The sequence below is a fragment of the Drosophila montana genome, unplaced genomic scaffold (assembly GCF_035044405.1).
Source record: "Drosophila montana isolate Dmon_TW-CO22-7 unplaced genomic scaffold, ASM3504440v1 contig_972_1, whole genome shotgun sequence".
Lineage (NCBI taxonomy): Eukaryota > Metazoa > Arthropoda > Insecta > Diptera > Drosophilidae > Drosophila > Drosophila montana.
In genome coordinates, this window is record NW_026999256.1 from 12,632 (window position 1) to 34,298 (window position 21,667).

A 21,667-nucleotide genomic window follows, 5' to 3' on the forward strand; every position below is an offset into this window, starting at 1 on the left:
TACTGAAGCTATTACAATTAGTATAATTAACAGTACGGGGTGCATTGGCAGTATTATCATCTGCCTTGGATTCTTTTCCACCCATTTTTTTTACTTTTTAACTTGTTGTTTTCTTTTTATTCAATCGGATAGTTAGGATTGATCGCAATAATTTTTGTTATTATTATTTTGATATATGTGATAAATTTCAGATTTTTATAACTATACCTAATAGAGTCCTATTGTTCGTTTAATTTTACAAGACAAGTTGTGTTTTTCATTTTATTTTTTTTTGAGTTTTTATTACATAATTATAAATTTGATGGTTTTCTTGTGTAAGACTCGTTTTTTTTGTCTTTCCTTGCTATTTATATGTATACTTTTTTCTTTAAATTCAACATTTGTTGTTTCTTAAGTAAGTTTTAATTGATAAACAATTATTTTTGATTTTGTTATTTTCTATCTTAGGCATTGGAATTAATTAAATTATATTTATGACTCCCTTGAAGCGGCGAGCGGTGCTGGTCCTTGCACAGGCTTGGGTGTCAGTTGACACGTATCCAGGCAGGTGGCGCTATGTAAAGGTCCCGCGCAGTCGTCGGGGCACTTCATCTTCAGCTCGGGTATCTCCTTTTTTATTTTTTTTTTTTTTTGTGTTAAAATTCATTTATTTACAGCTAATCTTCTGTTACTCTTGCTTAGCAACTTTTATCAGCGTGAGTTTTGGTTAATGATAGCTTAATTTGAATATTTAAATTGTGTTTGTTTGGGATTTGAGAATTTATTAGTCTTGAGGACAAGTTGGCAATTAAATGAGTGGCGGGTGACAGAGTGTTTTTCTTTAGACGGACGTTCCGCGGCTGTGGATTGGGGGTCTGTCAGTGCTTTTAATTCAGCCTGACGGATTTTAATCCGCCGCTAAATGCCACCGCGTCGGCGGTGTCCTTTTTTATTGCTCATGGCCGATATTGGGCCGTTAACTGCCATCGTCGATACTCATCTAACGTGATTCGTATCGACATGTAGCGTTCTGTTTTCAAAAAAATTCTACACTCCAAGTCACCCAACTCATTCAGATTTCTCAGTTTCTTTCCGGGGTCCTTTTGATTCTGCTATTAAGAGGCGCCTGTGAGAGCTTTGGTTTGTTCTCTGGCTGCGTCTTGCTGCTTGGTTTATGTCCATTCTTCTGAGCTTCCGTCTGCTGTTCTTTTTTTAGTGTCCTGTCACGGTCGCTATGTTATATTTATATTTATGACCGAAGACGTTGGTTGCAGTTTTTTGAATGTTCTTTATTCAATTCTAATGAACTTATCGTAGCTTAAAAATTCAACTTAACATAATTTTGTTTAAACTACGTGAGCGGTTGACCATTAGTCTCAGCACCACGTAGAAATGCAGCTCCTGTAAACCAAATCAATTGCTGAAGTTCATGAGCTAGAGATTTACGTGACACGATGTCAGCAGGGTTGCATTTTGCAGGTACATGTCTCTATTTTCCATCTGCTGTTTGATCCTGAATAATGGCTACTCTGTTTCCAACAAGTGTCGATTTTGTAATAGAGTGCTGTTGTAGCCAATGAAAGATAATCTGCCCATCAGACCAGAAATGTGCCCTGTGCGGCTTGCCGATGAATATGTTCTTAAGTTCCGCTTGACTCTAATCGAGGAAGCGTCAACATCGTGACTGGAGCTGCCCAAGATTTGGCCGTCAGAAACTGACGCTAAGCACGTATTGACGCATCACAGAATGCGTGCAGTTGTATGTCTGTGAGCTCAGCTTGCAAAACAAAAACAGGGTACTACCAAAGACAATATAAACACTAAGATGAGTAATGCCATACAACAAAATGCTACTATTCTGCTTGCTTTTTTGAAAATTGAGAACGAAAACAAAATCAGTATCATTGCGCTCTCACAGCCGAAACAGCAAAAAGGTAAAAAATAGAATGTATTCTCAGCTTCGGCTCTATGAGGGCCGTGCAAGTAATTATGTTTGTACGTGTGTGAATATACATAGATAACAGCATATTTGAATGTGTTGCTATTCAGAGCTCTGGCTTTAGCTGGCAAAGAAATCAATTTTGTTACATTTCTAGCGCTGATCATGCATGACCTATCGCAAATTTGTATTCACATATGCATGCATATTGTATATATGCATATTTTGATGTAGCTATGCATGCATTATACAGACATACAAACCTAGGTGATTGCACGCCATTGCCTGAGACAAGAACTTCTCTCGAGCATACACTGTCCAAAAACAAACGTGAAATCAATCTATGTGTGCTATTTTCTTAACATAGTTATAGCACAATATGCGTTTCGTAAAAAAATTATTTTATTCTTCAATTTTCCTGTACAATTTATCGTTAGTATCTAGGGTAATGGATCATTTAAATAAAGCATGCATTTCATGGATAAACCAAAAGTACTATGCGTCGATCGTAAGTTTAAAACTTTTTCGCTCAATGTACTTCGAAAACGAATCGACGCAAAGCACCATCGACCAGCTTTGCTGAAGGCAGGCTGGCGACTAACTTCGTTGCTCGTGTCAACATCAGCAAGCCGCGACTTTGGCATTCGTTCGTCTGAACGAACAGCCGTCGGCAGCCATGTCGTGCGAAGCCCCAAAGTCCAGATTAAAGGCCAGGCTAGAAATTTTGCGTCGCATTCAAATGTATGGGTGTTACTCATCTTAGTGTTTATATTGTCTTTGGTACTACAATCGACGATAATTCCTTGAGAGACGATACACTATGCTTAATAAAGTGATTGCGCAACAGATTCACCCCAAGCATAGCGAGTTTCATACAGGCTGATGATTTTCGAGACGATGATGATTTCTGCCAGCAATCGTAACGGATCGAAAACTGAGGACGCAGTCAAGAAAAAACTCCTCTTTGTGACTATGGAATACCATTTTTAAATTCAAATAGTAAAACATTACGAAGTTGATCCCAAGCTACGCCAAGTGGCAGCTAGTGACAGCTTTTTCATCCAAATTTAAATCCTTGACAGATTCGTCGTCTCTGACCTCGCGCTTGATGTTCTGCAACTCGATGTGCTTGTTCGCTCCGCAAAGCAGATCATCGGCATAAAACGATGATTTTACAATTGATGTGCCAATGGGAAATTCGGTGATATGCAGATCTGCTAGGTACTGCAAACTAAGAACCTCTAAGTATGGGGCCGAGGCCGTTACGTATGACATCGTATTCAGGTCAAAGGTCTGCAAATCCGCATCAGGGGTTGCTCTCCAGAACACATATTTATATTTCCGATCATCTGGGTCTACTAGAAATTGTCAGTTGGCCGTTATGTCCGCTGTGATGTAATGAAACGAAGGAGAAGTTTATACAGACTTTCTTGCAGCGCTGGACCAGAAAATCATTGAATGAATGCTAGGATGATGTAGTGCACGATGCATCAAATACCACTCATAACTTCGTCTATACACTGCTGGGTTTTAAAAACGCAACTGTTAGTTATGTAAACGTGTGGCTCACTTAATCTAAGCTACGTCACTAAAGTCATGTGGCCAAGATCCTCATATTCCTTAATGAAGGTCACATATAGCAATTGAACCTCAAATCTGACGTATCGATTTCTGAATCCGTCCGGTAGGCAAGAACTGTAGAATAACTTCAAAAGGTCGTTGTACAGTTTTTGATTTTGGTACGGATTTCGAAAAGATGTTTATCACGGCCTAGATGCAGCCGTTGAGAGAATCGACCCGTAATGAAATTGTCTTGGGAACATGAGTCAAGGTCAAGCAGTGCTCAGCCTTGTTTATACGCACCTGATGAATCTCGCACTAGTACCTTTGCAGTTGCAAGAATGATTTGTCCGCCTGGAGACTGCTTACGAGTCTTTATTTCGATGAATCGGCCAGTCTGTTTTTTGCATTCGTTGTTGACGGTCGCGTCGCGCTCTGCCATAAGTACGAAACCAATCATTGTTATTGCACTTTTTTGCATTCCACTGTGTGTTATTTTAGCACACGTTCTATTTTTGGACATCGTCTGCAGGCGGTGTCGGCATTGGTATCGCGGAAATAATAACATTAACATAAAAAGGTGCTGTCGATAGTGTTGGGTTGGGCAAGGCAATAGCCCTGCGCGCAGTCGCAAACGTTGGGCAATAAATTTTTGTACAGCGCTTCTTTGGTTGTGCTAACAATAGTTTGCAAAGGCAAACCTAAAGCAACTGTAGAAAGCGTTATGATTGCTGCGCAATTGAAATAATTTTCATCAGAAAAATATAGTTTATTCCTTTGAAATGGATGAAAACTCACATTCTCACTCGCAGCCAAGTAACTGGCTAAGTGAGTATGAGAGGATGAGAGGAATGGCCCGTGAATAACCTGCGGAGATACGAGCCAAAATTATTAGAGATGCAGCACTTAAGCTAAAAGAAGCCCAGAGCACATCAAGTCACAACGGCCTGATACAGCCTAGCAGTAGCTGGGCAATAACAACAAGCAGCATTACACATGCTACTAGTACTACCACCAGCTGCGGGATGACAAACCTTATAGACTGTTACTAAGGGAAAATCACGCCAATGAGGAGGACGATGAGCAAATAAATAAATGTGTTTTACGTTAATATCAAATGTACCTCATATGTATCCGAAGCAGTAAGGAAAGCAGGTCACAATAACGAGTTTGTTCAATGTTTTAATTGTCAGGACTTTGGGCATACGCGGAACTATTACCTTAAAAAGACAGTCTGTGGCAAGTGCGCAGGCGATCACCGTACCAACTCCGTATCTTGTGAGTTGAGGATGACAGACAGCAACACATGTGCTAGCTGAGGTGGGGACCACATTGCTAGTTTCTAGGGCTGAAAAGTAGGAAGGATGGCAAATAACAAAAAGTTTAAGCTAGTTGCGGGGTTACCAGGATATGGGCTTACGCTTTCTCACAAGCATGCCTATGCGAGTACCAGACAAACATATATCCCGGCTGCCATTGTCCAAAACGGATTAACAGTTAACATAGTATATAAAAAGACTGCGGAGGATTTAGTAAAAAGATCCACTCATTAGAGAAATCAATTCAGGACTTAAATTTGAGAATGGAATAAATGTTCAAACTGATACAGGAGACGATGGAAGCAAACAAAGCTTTTCTTGACTTGGTTCAGCATCTTATCTCCCTAAAATCCAAATGACCAACCCGCATTTAAAAATCGGATTGTGGAACGCACGAGGTTTACTTAAGAACAATGATGAACTTAGGCTCTTCCTTAGTGCCCACACTATAGACAAATGGTTTTTGCCCGGCTATAAAATTTACCATGCTTATCACCCCAGTGGTAACTGCACAGATGGCGCCGCGGACATTGTCCGATCTTCTGTTCGTCATTGTCAGAGTAAGCCCATATCGCGCACACACAAACTTTTGAAACATCAAAATTGCTTTCTTATATCTTCCACCTAAGGAATCACGGACCTAGGCGAACTTTGATTATATCTTGATTACTTTGTGGAGCAAATTCATTGCAGCGGGGGACTTCAACGCTAAACATCCATGGTGGGACAACGTAAGCACATGTGCTCGAGGGAAACGCTTACAGGAATCCATAGTCAGATGCTCATGCCAAGTCCTGGCCACAGGCAACGTTTTATTCGTACAACACCCAGCACACGCCTTCTGCGCAGGACTTTTTCATAACTAACGGGATTGCTTGGGATAGCCTCACAGTTCAATCGCTATATGAACTCTCCTCCGATCACTTGCCCATACTGGCAATAATGCATCACACACCTCAATTCAAGTCTTGTAAGCAACGATTCCTCCCACCTGTATCCTCTGTTGAGACGTTTAGAGGTGAGCTGGACAGAAGAATAAATCTCAACATGGAGTTAAGCGTTCCGTAGGACATTGAGGACGCAATCTCCATATTCATTGAAAACATAAGGCAAACAGCAATTTGCGCTTCGATTAAGACGCTGCAACAACCGAATCAACGAAGGGAAGTGCAGCTGCCGACAGAGCACTAATGCTCTGCTTTGCTTAGAGTCAGAAGGGAATATGCCAGAACGGGTGATGAACGTGTTCGTAAAATCTATAAAAGACTTGCCAACCATCTACAAAAGGTCCTAAACGGGTACAAGCAGTCTCAAACTGATCGACTTCTGGTCGACGCAGGAGCAGATAAATCTACAAACTATTCGCTCTGGAAAATGAAAAGCCGCTTTAAGAGACTAGCTATCCCGAAGGCTCAAATCAAGGATCTCACAGGTGGCTGGTGCTATACAAGTCAGTAGAGAGCCAAAACCTTCGCAAATAGTCTGGAGAGCCGGTTTACGCCAATTAATCTCGCATCCGAATGCAGAAAAAAAAGATCAAGGAATCGCTGGAAATCCCATTCTTAAAGGTCAAAAGACCTCAGGCGAGAACCTGTTGGATAATATGACTATAAAACTTCTTTCTCCTAGAGCGCTGCTCTTCATAGTTATTTAATTCAACAGCATTCTCCGATTACGACACTTTCCAAAGATTTGGAAGTATGCACTGATCACGATGATCCCTAAGCCAGAGGAGCAGCTAACAGGCGTAGACGGGTACAGACCAATCAACCTCCTCCCTGCCTTTGCGAAGATGTTGGAAAGGGTTATTCTGAACCGTATCTTGCAGCTCACAAGCGTGACACAGGCGATCTCAAAGTGGCAGTTTGGCTTTCGGAAACATCACGGAACCCCGGAGCAACTAAACCGAGTGGTCAATTTTGCACTGCAAGCCATGGAGGACAAAGAATATGTGGTGGCAGTGTTCCTGGATATTCAGCTAGCCTTCGATAGACTATGGCACCCTAGACTTCTCAGCTAATTAAAGAGCCTATTGACGCCAACTGTTCCATTTAGTGAGTAGTTTCTTGAAGCATAGAACATTTTGTGTAGTCGTCGATGGTGAAAAGTCGATAAATCGACCCATATGCGCCGAAGTCCCACAAGGCAGCGTCCTTGGCCCCACTCTCTACACAGTTTACACAGCTGACATACCAACAACCAGCGTGGTTACAGCAGTGGACAGCGAGGATGTACTTATAGCCACATATGCAGATGACACTGCTGTGCTGACCAGGAGTCCTCAAATAGGCAATGCTACAGATGCATTACAAGAATGCCTGGCCAATTTCAAAACAGGGGCCTTAGAAAGAAACATCAGCATTATTAGTAGGAAATGTGAAAATGTCACATTTGCTACTAGAAGAGAGTCCTGTGCAAGGGTAATGTTGCTTGGCTCCACTTTAAAACATTTTGGACAGAAAGCTCACGTTCAGCTAAAGCTACAAAGATAACATGGCTACATTCTGCTAAAAACAAGATTTCGTTTAAAAACAAAGTAAGGATTTACAAATCAATACTGACTCCTATATGGACCTATGCACTATAAATGTACGAGATTGCCGCAAAATCCCACCTCAACAAAATAAGACTAGCGCAGATTAAAATTCTTAGAAGGATAAGTAATGCTCCTTGGTATATGCACACTAGGGACATCGAGAGAGACCTAGGAGTTCCCAAAGTAGGAGACGTAATCCGTCAGCATGTGAAAAGATACTTTGAGCGCCTTCACTTCCATCCCAACCCACTAGCAAGGCGCCTTACTTCTCCTGGAAGAACAAGAATAAGATGCCCCATTACAGGAGTCTGTCTCTCTAGAGCGAAAATGATAAGTCTTAAACGGCGCCATCCACTTGATCTACCTAACAGGGTTCTATAAGACATATCTCATTGATAAATACGTAATATAATAATCAGCAGAATAAAAAACGTTTCGCTTTATAGCCTTAACCTTATACACCTTAGACTAATTAGTAGTAAGTCCTGTTAAATTTGTTCCCCTGATGTATAACTAGCTTAAGCAATATTAGGTAGTAGTGATCTGGTCAATAATAAAATATCTATACATTTTTAACAAAAAAAAAAGAGGAATCAGCCATTCGAAACGTAACGATGCGATGCGCTTGATTGCAGAAACTGACAATGACGTTTCAAAATGGTTTTGCAATTTGGCAATATGCATTAATCTAGAGACTCGATCCAGTTGTTTCTAGTTGGCTGGTCACATTTTCCGATGACAATGTATATCAGCATGGCTTGGGCAAGTGGGATGGTGATGAGAACAATGCTTACGCATTATTCTTATTATTGATGTAATTGTAGGGTTTACAAAACGTTAATTTAATCGAGCAAGCGCTTTGGGATAATTTTCCTTAGTCACTTGGAATGCCTATATCGCCACTAGGGCAGAACCCTTCAAACAATTCAATAGATGATTAGATTTTTAAATGTTCAAAGAGGAGTACTCACGACCGATAATCAAGTTGAATGATGATTTGAAGATTTTCATTTTAAAGCCAATCGCGGAACACCCGATGGCTTGCGAAAAGCGAATTGGAGCAGGGTTGGCGAATGAGGGGATATGCAGTAAATCATTCAGTTGAGATTGGATGGACAATTTAATGCTTACAAATGTGTCCCCTACCTCGGCATGTTCATTGTCCTGAGTGTCTTCAAATTTAATTTAAGATCGTACAGACAAGCGTAGTTGTAGCTCCCCGAGTGACAATCTTTTTTCGCTGCCATCGGGCTCAGTAGACACTCGTACAACACCCTCTAAGTACGCGAAATTTCGTTTGATGTTCGTTCGCTTGCGTAAGTTTGATTCAAGAGTCGACATTTTGTAACGAGAATGTAGCTTGCTCACCGAAGTGAACAAGCGATAGTTCTAATACTGCAAAATGATAATAGACCTACTTTAATCCGACACTGTAACGTTCATCGATGTGATCGAGCGACATTTTAAATGCTCAGAACTATTAACAGACCAACTATGACATGTCAATATTGCGTTCACCAATGTGAGCGAGCGATAGTTTTTCTAAATGCAAGCTCGAAATGCAAGTTCACTGCCTAAATTTTAACAGCAGCTGAAAGCAAGCAGATGCTGCGAGTGGGCAGTTTCCAGCAATAAAGCAAAGGCAGCGAAATTGAAGCGGCGAAGCAAAGGCAACGAGAATAAAGCGATTCCCATTTTAACGGGTGCAGAGAAGACAATGAAGGTGGCCAAATATTGCTGTTGATGATGTATTCAAAGAGTTCGACGAAACCGATGTGCTTAAGATGCCACACTGCGAAGTACATGCGGCAATTCCACAATTTTCATAACTTTACCCATTAATTTCTACACACTAGCTCTCACGTTGTGCGCCAAAATTTTGGATCATAAACTTTTTCTTGATCTTAAAAAATCTAATCTCAAGTGGGCGTGATTGGCTGGTGTAAAGATTTTGAGAAAATGTTATTCAGTTGCTAAGAGAAACGTACTTCCTTGAATGATTAATTTATTAATATAACTTAAGATTAAGCGTTGGACCTGTTTTTCCTCATCCAGGAGCCTTGGAGGCCAGCTGTCTGACCTGGGGACAAATACAAAAGCTACTTGTAGTTAAAACATAATTTCGGCAAAAAATAAGCGACATTAATCAACCGGAAAATTTAACTGTGCCGAGAAATGGTGGCAAATGATGTTGCTAAGCCCAATTAGACATACTTTCATCCATAATTTACCCCTACTGACTCATGGATAACTTCAAGCCTGGTATCAATTAAATTGCTCACGAGCTCTATTTTTTCTGCTTGTTCACTAAAAAAAACGGACAAAAAAGTATGCCAGTCCAACTAATCCATGCTGCAAATATCATCAGCAAGTGGCTGAAAAAATCTTTACTGCAGTGTTTTTGTTGCTTGTGCGCTGTGGTGTTTTTACCCAAAGCAGGCAAAGCCTCTTCTACAAACCCACAGAAGTTTTGTGTGTTCTTTTATTGTGAAAACAATGGAGACGCTACTTATTTCAAATTTTAGAAGCACTATAAATCTTAGCAGCAAGTCTCTGCCTGCTGCTTACATTTCCAAAAAATTTTATAAATTCGAAACGACAAAATTGTTAAGAGTACAATAACGTTTTCTTTCTTACCTCACGTTGCAGCTTACGGCGCTCAACTTTCAGTTCAGCCTCTGCCTTTTCGGCTGCTTCTGCCGTGCTTTTATAACGTATAACTTGTGTTTCCGATCGTGCTAAGTTAGCCTGGAGACTAGCGATTTCCTGTTCAGCTTTTTGTAGCTTATATTTATAATCTGATATGATTTTATTTGATTCTCCTGTGGAATGCATATTAAATTATGATAAGTTTAAACTATTATTTGACTTTATTTTAGACTTACGTTGAACCTCATAGTCATCATCGTACCTTAAAGAGCCACACAATAAACTGCCGCGTCCAACTCTACCTTCACTTTTAAATGCACCTAACTGTTCATGAAGCTTTTGTATTTCATTCAGAAGTCGCTGCTTTTCCTCTGCAAACTTTTTGAGTCTAACATCTGAAAATATAGTTTTTAATCATAGCTTTTTATGTTTACTCAGTCATACTTACCAAGAGAACCCTGTACGGTTGACAAAATATTGGCATTTTCCACACTCACTAGAGCCCGCTTGGCGTCACTACTATCACTATTCTCAATGGAAACAATAATAAGACCGTGTTCTTCTATTAGTGCATCCCGCTCGCTTAACTGGCCTTGCACTAGGCTTAATTCCAGTGTTGTGCGGTCCAAGTTTCGTTTGAGGGTATTGCAATCGCGAAGTTTGTTTTTGAATTCTCGCTGCAGTTGCGCGAAAGATTCTTCCATTGTTTCACTTTTATCTTTGAGTAGCTTAACTTCATACGTTTGAGATGAGCGGTCGTTGTCTAGTTGGGCATTCGTTATCATCGCCTTTCGAAAACGTTCTTCGACTTCCTGAAATAAAAAAAAATTAAAAAACTAGAACATAAGTTGGTGGACCATTTTGTTTCAGAGTTAAATAACAATTGCATTAAAAAAACGAGAATATAGAATATTTTGCCATATAAGATCCTATTTTTCTACCGATTTTTTCTACAGCAGCTAAACTATATAGTGTTCCGATGTACATAAGATGTTTCATAGTTGTAGGGAGCATAGTGTAACTTATAAATGCCAAGTGCGGTCAAGATATCTTGAAAAACAAAAAAGGTTCCCATACAACAACTTAATTTTCGAAGAATCTTTCCCATGGAAGCTATATGATATAGTGGTCCGATGTTGATTGGATTTTGCATATATATGAGGAGTATAGTAATACTAATAAATGTGTCTGGTGTCCCATCTGGTTCCCATCAGTTTTAATGTCGTCTTCAGAAATTTAAAATCCCAAATATTTGATAAGGGTTTGCATAAAATCGCATTTATCCAGCCTCCACTCTAACTTGTTTTCTATTTAACGCTTAAGTATTCACAATATATATATACGATTATTTTATTATCCCTTATTATGTCCGTAAAAATATTATTAACAATTCTTCGAAATACTTAAGACGCCGTTTTCAATCCATTGGCGTTCTCAAAAATTCAAATTATCCTTAAGAATAATATTTTATAGATTCCCAATCAACAAAAATATGAAAATTTCCGTTTTCAAATCAAGCTTAGTAAACATAGTTTTAACCTACAAGACTATCTAACAAGTCGTCGGCTAACTGCAACGGATAATTGTTTTTAATCAAGCTTATATTCGGCGTTCCGAAGTCGATGCACATTTTTAGATCTCCTGTTTTTTTTTCTTTACTGAAACAATTGCGGAAGCATATTAGGAGCTACTGGGTTGAATGATGCCACTTCCAGCGTATTCGCCCAACATTAATTGTTACTTTTATTTTTCAGCAACTTAATGGCTTCGCTTAAACAACTGTAGTCCTGGTTTCCGTATCTATAATGCTTATTTGTAATATTTTCTTTTTAGACTCATCTTCTATAATGAAGATTTGATCTGTACTAACCATCTCCGTCTCTGTTAATTCCTTCTCCTCTAACGATTTACTACCAAACAATCTATCGGCTAAGATATACCTTCTAAACATTTATCTGTAGACAATTTATCTGATAACAATTTATCGTTTACTTATCTCTCTCCTTTCAATTTATTTTCTAACAATTTATCCTTCACTTACCTGTTCGTCCAGCATATACGTGTGAGTAACTACTTATTCTTTTTGTCTCCAGTAAACTTGACCAAAAAACTTAATCTAATATTTAAATCACAATTTTTTCTAAAATCTCTCCCCAATACCTCCTTCCACCGCAAAAACTCGTAAGACACCACTATTAAATAAAAATATATTTTTATCGTTTCTTATAATACATAAAATTTTTCCAAGTGTGTTTAAATCGCTTTCATTTAGCCCGAAATATTCAATTGTGTGTGATTGGAGTTCTACTCCCTTAGGAATATAATATTGTTTATTAATTATATAGTGGTGCCCGAGTCTATGAGGCATTCTAAACCTATGGGAAAAAATTCGTACACGTCTTACATAATAGTGCATCCCTTCTTTGCGAACTCTTGACTTTTTTGGTGATAAGTTGCACCACTACGTAGCACGAACCATGTTTTCTTATTAGCTGCCTCTAGTTTTGATCCGACTGCTTTGACAGTAACGCTCTGCTTCGGCAGAAGCACCCCAACGAATTCCCAATGTATTTTCACAGGGTTGTCAAAGCTGTGGAGCTTTGCTTGTATACGCAAATTCCTCGATGGAAATTCTTCGATTAGACTACCCAAAAACTATTCGACGTCTATGTTAATTTCGCGGGCCAACATTGACAAATTTTTTTAGACAAGAATTGGATAGGGATTCGGTATTAGATACTTGCGAGGTTTCCCTCTACACCGACGGTTTTATGATGGCCTGTGGAGTCGATTAACCATCAGCAAGACTCTGCGACCGTATTACAGACTGAAATCTAAGCAATATTTTAAGTCAGCAAGCTTCTCATTTAACAGGAACTCAGAAGCACCAAAGTTTCGATTTACTCAGATGGCTTTTTTTTCCTATTCTCAAACAAAATATATGAAACCACTCAGCCTGGGCGGAAAACAGAAGGCAATCCGGGTATCGTGGGTCCCAGGGAAGAGCAAAGAAAACAAAAACTTTTACTATATAGGAGCGGCGAGAATCAAAACTTGGCATCCCAACGTTGAACACAGCAATTATCGCACCACTCTCAACAAGCCGAAAGAGCGAAATATTTTAAGCATAAAACCAAAGTCCTAACGGGACGTTGCACATATGTCGAAAATCTAGTCTTCACTCATTATAATACATGCAAAAGCATGTGTCCCTGCTCGGCCGTAAATAACAAAAGGATGAAAACCCTAGGAGCACATACGAGGGTGCTTGTGAAACAAAGCGGCCCAGGAAGGCAATCCACCCTATTGATTTTTAAGCTCACTACACACGTATAGGATCATAAGCACCTTAACGTTCTCTCCTTTTGAGAGTCAGAAAAGTATCAGGTCTAGTACTTGACAGAAACTGGACTCGAACTTTAATACGAAAGATTATATTAGACAAGTGACAGTCGCCCTCTATACTTGAGAAAATTTATCCGACTGAAGAGGGGTATGACACCTCACATTGTCCATTGGTTCTACATGGCTGATACCTGGCCGATCCTGGTCCGCCTAGTATCTAAGTAAAATTCTGCTTTCTCCCGACCATCTCCTCAAAAGGGGTCTACGAATGACTCCTAGCGACGCTCTGGATGCCATAAGTCATATCCCTTCTATTGGTGAAAATTAGCGTTGCCTTTTCAGTGCTTCGCTTTTGTCATTCCAATATATATTATAGGCGACCCCCAATTAAAAGCATAATTCTACCCTTTTCCACGCTTCTATCTTCTTGAAGGAAGAATGAGGCAACCCCCCCGTGGAAACCAGTTTTAGGAAAGCCTTAAGCCTCCCGGACCACAGCAGTTTTCTTCAGGCGGAGGTAAAGGCAATACGAAAAGTACTCTTCATTCATTCCGATGACTAACTGGATACACGGACATCGATGGCAACGACAGAGTTGAGTGGATGCAGCTCTAAGAATTTTAGGGTCTTCTTGAGAACTTAAGGCATTTTTTTCCTCTCTATTCTGATCTCCATCGATCAACTGAGCTAGAGTTGCGATTTATCAGTTTGGCAAGCTTTCTGTAGGAAAATTCTCTAGAGTGAAAGAACTCAATTGTTCGCGTTCCAAAATGCTTAAAGTTGTGACTTCACCAAATTTTGCGTGATTAAAATAGCAAATCGTTGAGTGTTTTTTTTCTTAATGACCAGCATAGAACAAATGCTTGGAAATTCAGAGAATATGAACGCAATCGGAATAATTCTGCTGCCAGAAACTTGAACCAACGGTCCTACTTTCCCTAGAATCTTTGGCTTCGAGGCATACCCTCTACACTGGACTCAAAATCGCTCAGCTAGCGGTGGCTGCGCTGTCCTCGTTCGGAGTAACTTGATTTACTACCCGCAATTGAGCATTGCTAAACGTGTTTACTAATATTTGACTGCAAAAGTCTCCCTGATGCTGGTAACGTGGACTTTGGAGCAGTCTATTGCAGACCAAATGAGCAGATGTGTGCGCGCGGCCTTTAACTAGCTGGCAGCCTAGCGCATCGTCAAGCGAAGGTACTGGCCACAGGTTCTCCCACAAGATACCCGTACGGCAGCAGAGGCACTCCGTGCTGCATAGACTTCGCCATCTACCAGGGGATCCCTGACCAGCTCCTCTCAGTTGGCGACGATTGGGATCTCCCGAGCGACCACCTGGCCCTGATAGTTACCCTGGAGAGCAGGGCCAGGGTGGTCAGCGCAATACCGAGGCTTATCAACACACACACACCGATCTCGATGTCTTCCAGAGACAGATGAGTGAAAGTATTCACCTCAACACCGAAATCTGCACTGGACGGGATGTAGAGGACGCCCTTGAGCTGCTCAACGCAAAGATTCGCGCAGCAGCAACCGAAGCCACCTCCCCACCAGTTGCCAGGCGGCTGGACAATGCTGGCAACGGGCTGCCCGCAGACATAGCCAACCTGCTCAGGATCAAAAGGCGGAGCAGACGCAGGTTCCAGACAACACAGCATCCGTGGGACAAGGCGGAGTGCCGAAGAGCGGAGCGGCAACTCAAGGAGGCCCTTGGCAGACTCAAAGACGTATCCTTCTCCAGAAGGTTGCAGAGCATGGACTCTACCCATGACTTAGGATGCTCCCTCTGGCGAGCAACTAAAAGCCTGAAGCGCCAACCCTGGAGAACCGTTAAAGGGGAAGACAGACGAAGAGCACACCTTCGCCAACCAGCTGGAGGAACAGTATACACCTTTCCACTTGGCCTCCCCAGAAGAGCTTGATGAGACTACCCGAGCGTTGGAGACTGCGCTTCAGATGTCACCACTTATAGGCCGCATCCGCGTGGAGGAGGTGATCAACGTCGTCAAAGTCCTTCCCAGGGCTAAAGCACCAGACCATGATAAAATATGCTAAACATCCCTGAAGGCCTTGCCAATGCGCGCGCTCCCTTTAATAACGTTGATCTTCAACGCCATATTAAGGACGCACCACTTCCCTGCCCAGTGGAAGTTAGCGAGGATCCACATGATCCATAAGTCGGGCAAGCCGGAATATGACCCTGAGTCATATCTGCCTTCCTTGTCGAAGGTCTGGGAAAGACTGATTGTCGCCCGACTTGCAAGGCTTATGGATCACATGGCCACCCTTCCTGATCACCAATTTGGGTTCAAAGGAAGGCATGGCGCTGTTGATCAGGCTCACAGAGTGATTACCCATATTCTTAAGGCTTCCGACGACAAAGACTACTGCTATGGAGTCTTTATAGACGTAAAGCAGGCCTTCGACCGAGTCTGATACGGTATCCAGGTTTGCGACATTGCATCTCGGATAAATAGAAGACGGATTCAGACACTTCAAAACTTGGCCTTGCACCGTATGACCGGTGCTGACTGGTACGGCAGAAATTCTACCTTGCACAGAGTCCTCAAAATGACAACCATAGATAACCAAGTCGGAGCATTCGCCAACCGGTTCATCGAACGCTTGCAGCTATCTTTTTGCTAAGAATTTTGTTTAGGTTCGAAGGAGTGACTGTGACTCCGACGTACACGATCAGGGACGCTACAACAGCGACGATTGTGTTTTAGTGCGCTTAATAAGAGGATTTGATACTTTACAGTTATCAAGGTATGTTGTTCCGACTGAACCAGACACAAGAACAGATATAGCTATGGATCCGGAGCAGTTGCGCATGATAATTGATGCCGCAGTGCAGAGCGCGCTCGCAGCACAAGCGCAGGAATCCGTGAATAGGGAAGCTAGGCTAAGGCAGGAGCTTGAACAGCAAATTTCACAGGTGTCAAGTAAGTTAAGAAACACACAACTTTCTGTACCGGAAGTGAAAGCATACAAAGAGGCCGATATCATAGATGGGGTTGAATGCAACGAGTGGTTGAAGCGGTAAAGTGCCTTGCTGAGTTCCATGGGACACAGGACACTTACGTATCTTGGAGACGGGCCGCGCATGGCGCCTACAGACTTTTCAGAAAATACAACGGAAGCTCCCGTCACTACCAAGCCATCTCAATAATTAGAAGTAAAATTAGAGGTTCGGCGGACGAGGTTCTCGCTTCGTTTAACATACCGTTAAACTTCGAGGCCGTCATAGCAAGGTTGGACTTCACTTATAGTGACAAGCGGCCTATCCATGTGATCGAGCAGGAAATTGGCACGGCAGGGTGTGCCTATCCTATAATACTACGATGAGGTTGAAAAAAAACTCACGTTACTCACAAATAAGGCCAGTATGACTTATGATATGACTCTGGCAACGGGCATGTGTGAAAAATTCAGAGATGACGCGCTCCGCGCATTCGTTTCTAGACTTAAACGCAGTTTAACCGATGTGTTGTTTGCCCAGCGCCCTTCGGATTTGCCGACGGCGCTGGCACTACCCCAAGAGGTCGAGGCTAATCACAAGATATGCTTTCGCGGCAAGCTTTGCTAGGGGGCAAGAAGAGAGAAGTCGTCCGTGACCAGGGCAAGAATCCTCATTTCAAGAGACAGAGCGGGCAGTACTCAGAAAATGTCCAGAATAGAGCGGGGGTCGATAGTGACCCAGTACCCATGGAAGTCGACCCTTCTTATATAGGTAGCCAGCAAACTACCAGAAATCCCAGGGCTCAGCTAAGTTGAATGCAAACCAGGGTCAGGGAAGTAAGCGTCCCGCCGGAACTGACCACGCGAACACTTCCCTGTCCAGTGGAAGTTAGCGAGGATTCATATAATCCATAAGTCGGGCAAGCAGGAATATGACCCTGAGTCATATCTGCCTTCCTTGTCGAAGGGCTGGGAAAATCTGATTGCCGCCCGACTTGCAAGGCTTATGGATCCTTCCTGATGGCCATCTTTCCTGATCCCCAATTTGGGTTCTGAGGAGGGCATGGCGCTGTTGATCAGGCTCACAGAGTGATGACCCATATTCTTAAGCCTTACGACGACAAAAGACTACTGCTATGGAGTCTGTGTAGACGTTGAGCAGGCCTTCGACCGAGTCTGGATTGATGGATTGCTCCAGAAAATCAAGATGAGTCTTCCCGCTCTCTTCTTTCTACTTCTGCGCTCTTATCTAATGGAAAGAAACTTCGAAGTCAAAGTTAGGGCAGCAATCTCTCCTGTTCGCAAGATAGAAGCGGGTGACCCTCAAGGCAGCGTACTGGGCCCCTTTCTCTACAATTTGTACATGACAGACATCCCCACTCCGGATGACTTACACGAGTTTGCCACCCCAGGCAAACACCCGATGTCCACATTTGCCGATGACGTGGCAATATTTTACTAGGCCCACTGCGAGTACGAAGCCCAGGAATATATCCACTTTCTTGAGAGCTGGGCACACAGGTGGAACATCAAGCTCAATGCCTCGAAGTGCCAGGTGGTCAACTACACATTGAGGCGTGGCAAGGCTCCAGCAGTCTGGATAGATGGCAGCCCCCTTCACCCTGGCATAAGCGCTAAGTATCTTGGAATTGTACTGGATAAGAGGCTAAGCATTCGGACACACATCGACGGGCTGCGGCATTGCATCTCGTACAAATCGAAGACGGATACAGACACATCAAAACTTGGCCTTGCGCCGAATGACCGGTGCTGACTGGTACGTCAGAAATTCTACCTTGCACAGAGACCTCAAAATGGCGACCATAGACAGCCAAGTGGGAGCATTTGCCCTCCGGTACAACGAACGCTTGCAGCGACACTACAACCGGGTAGCAAGAGACCTCGCTGGGAGGTGTGTAGTCAGGAGGCTCTAGAGAAGATCGTTCAAGGACCTCCTCCAACCACGACATAGGAGATGCCCCAGAGTCCCCCGACTACCTACGTGACGATGAAGCCTTATTTAAAAATGCCGCGTTGACGTTTGTTCACAATAAAGCCTGAGGACCCAACCAGGCTTGGCGAAATATCACCTAAGCCAGCTGTGTTGTAATAAAAATGTATGCAATTTTTGATTCAATACAATATATATTAATAAAAAAATAAATGAGAATTTAAAAAGAAAATGTGCTTCATGAGCACAGAAAAATAATGACAAAAGATACACAATGCGTACATTTCGTATCAAAACAGCAGTTAATTCAAAAGAATGGAAAGAAATGTTGTCAGCACATTAATTCACTTTCGCTCTCTACCCCTCAGTGAGTATATTTTAGTTTTTAAATTCACGCTTCTTATTCTTCATCTGATAATATGTAGCTTAATAGGAATTTCAAAATAAGTATGCATGTACTTAAAGATTTATTTATGCACAACACACAAACTTATGCGGCGGCTTGACACTATTGGAAATCTAATATTATTTAACTTCTATGCTCCGATCTTAATGCAAATATAAGGGCATAAATATGGCATTTAAATGTGTGTATATACTAAATCACAAGGGTCTTGCTTTAACAATTAGTTTTTTCAATTTATGGGAAGAAAATTATATATTTATAATCCTTATACTATACAAGAGCCTACATACCAAATTTTGTATAAGAGATACAAGAACTATCTACTTTTATCAATATTCTGGATATGTGACGAGATGTTGACATGACAATATATGAATGCCTTGCGTATGATGTGACGAAATAGATATATTTAAAATGTTATGCATCTAGCTTTCGTAGGTAGTATACTCGTCCACGCGCAATAGTAGCTTGAAACAGACTACCAACATAATTTGTTAAGATATATCGATATTTTCGATCTACTGCAGTGGGCGTGGGTAAAAGATTTTGGAACAATCTTTCGAGGGGCTTTTGAGAGTTTGCATTTTGAATTTGGTCCTTCTAGTTTTAAAACTAGGAAAGATACGAATTTTCCCAATTCTAGTAGGCGTATCTATATAATCCAAACACTTTCTTTTTAACATCATATACACAAGTATATGTTCCAAGTGTCAAGCCGCTTACTGCAAAAATAGAATAATAATGATAAATTCATGGGCAGCAACACGGACGTTGCACGAAACTTAAACACTTTATTGGAGCATTAAGTCTTAGAGAAGTAAACATCCTGTTTTGGCGATAAATTAATTTGGAATCATCAGCCGAATCTACAAAACTGTGTATGACATGTACGAGCAGTAAAGTCTGAACTTATATTAATTTTGTAAAAGTTCTTATTAAAATCTGCCAATTAAAAATTATAATGTCTTTCCGATTATGCTCTGGATCATACGAACGTAAGGTGATGAATTAAGTCAAAATAGCCAATATTATCCGTTGTAGATAAACGAACACAAACATTTTGAAACAAACAACAATAAAATAATTCAAGATTTATAGAGCAAAAAAAAAATGGGAATACCTTCAAAATTGTTGGTATGAATGAGATCTGTGAAACTATGAACAAGCTAATGAAAAACTCCAGTAATTAATATATTCCAGTTATAAAAACTTTTTCAAATAGTTTTCTGGGACCGCAGTTTCACTGTGTATTATTCTATTCATTTACTGCCAACAAGATCCGCAGTGTTGACTTATTCCTATGTCAATTTGTTTATCGAACATGTTTTAGCAACGAATTTAAGTATCTGCAAAGTGGTCAGCCTATATTAAATACCCTCCAAATATTAAGCCTTACCCCTGAATCGATAGTGACGGAATGTTGCGCATTGGCTGCGGCAAATGCGTGTTAAGTAAGTTCGTATTAAAAGTGTTGATATTTACACAAAAAGAAAAGTTACCAGAGAATGAAACAGTAGAAGCAAATTTAAAAAAATTAATGACCTTTAACTTTAATTAAAATTATGCACAACAGGGAGTACGCTTCGTGACTCCATATATAACAAGTAAGAGGTTCTGGTCGGGAGCTCCAAACTAGGGGATACCCTGAACCCTCTTCTTCCAACACCAAATGCAGCTCGCGCTACGCGCTCGTCTGCTTTAGTAGTAATAAAGAAAGATTAAAAAAAAAAATTGTTGCCTTGGTAGGGTTCGAACTCGCAACTAACCGCACCTCTTACCGCTGCATCTACTCAAGGGCCACACCAATAATTGAGCTTTAATGAGAAAAAAACCAAATAAAATAGCAGCACAGAAAACAATACAATCGCAATTGCAATGCTGTTGATAGAATTCAAAGCAAACACGCATGAATGTGTGTGTGTGTACATGTATACAGAAATTCTTGGAATTTGCGCAGCAGCTATGCTGCTAACACGTGCGCACATTACTTTTGTGTTTCTTAGCCGATCTTAATGAAATTTTCGACAGTATATCTTATTGTAGAATAGAATAAAGAATATTTGTGTATTCTCAAAAATGCAATTGCATAAAAATTGTGGCTAAAATTGCTGGGCAATACAAGTTGGATTATTAACTTGAATTATAGCTTTGCAGTGGTAGCGAGGAGGTGGCGATAGGTATTAAATGAAAGATTCTTGATATATATATACTATTCTAGAAGCTACATGTCAAGTTTGGTGACTCTAGCTCATATTATTTGCCGAAATTGCTCAAAAAACAGGATTTCGATATCGATTTTTATCGATTACTTGGAAACGGGACAAGTTATCGATTATCGGAAACAAACTCGATCATCGGGCATTAGGAGGACCTACAGCTAAAATTTCAGTTCTAGCTCTTTCTAGCTCTCTCTATAGGTTCTGATATCCTTGCGTTCATACATACGGACGGACGGACGGACGGACGGACAGACAGACGGACATGGCTAGATCGTCTCGGATTTTGATGCTCATCAAGAATATATATACTTTATGGGGTCAGATATGCTTCCTTCTGCCTGTTACATACATTTGCACAAATACAATATACCCTGTTTACCCATTTTTAATGGGTTCGGGGTAAAAATAAAAAAAGTACGGCCATCTTCGGGACGCTTACGGCTTTGCATGTATGTATAAACTGTGCACCTCGAAAATGCTGAGTTTGTTGAAAATATCTTTGAAAATATTTTGCCATACAAAATCCTACAATTCCACCGATCTTATCCATAGCAGTTTTATGATAAAAGGTCTGAAGTTGATAAGATTTTGAATATATATCTTTAAAATATATTCAATGTATATATATATATATATGAAACTATAAGTCCCGAGTCTCTTAATATAATAACAGGGTTTCCATATCAGATCCAACTTTTCCACCGATCGTTCCTACGGCAGCAATATGATAAAGTTTTTCGATATTGATAAGACTTTTTATATTATTAATACCGAATTTGGGTAAGATATCTTTATAAAGA

At 40.9% G+C, this 21,667-nt stretch overlaps 1 protein-coding gene across 4 annotated transcripts in view; it reads right to left on the bottom strand.

Annotated features, from left to right (window-relative positions):
- The window catches only part of LOC135440399 (leucine-rich repeat flightless-interacting protein 2), a 57,745-nt gene that overhangs the window by 11,382 nt on the left and 24,696 nt on the right, over window positions 1–21,667 (bottom strand). For 2 of the 4 annotated variants that reach the window (XM_064699523.1, XM_064699522.1), the window contains exons 4-6: window positions 10,431–10,794; window positions 10,219–10,377; window positions 9,971–10,155 (exon numbers count right to left, since the gene is read on the bottom strand). In XM_064699523.1, the coding sequence (XP_064555593.1) occupies window positions 9,971–10,155; window positions 10,219–10,377; window positions 10,431–10,794 (708 nt within the window). Of the gene's footprint in view, window positions 1–3,838; window positions 3,914–9,351; window positions 9,414–9,970; window positions 10,156–10,218; window positions 10,378–10,430; window positions 10,795–21,667 lie in introns of those variants that run through there. The other 2 variants (XM_064699520.1, XM_064699521.1) reach the window with 2 other exon arrangements.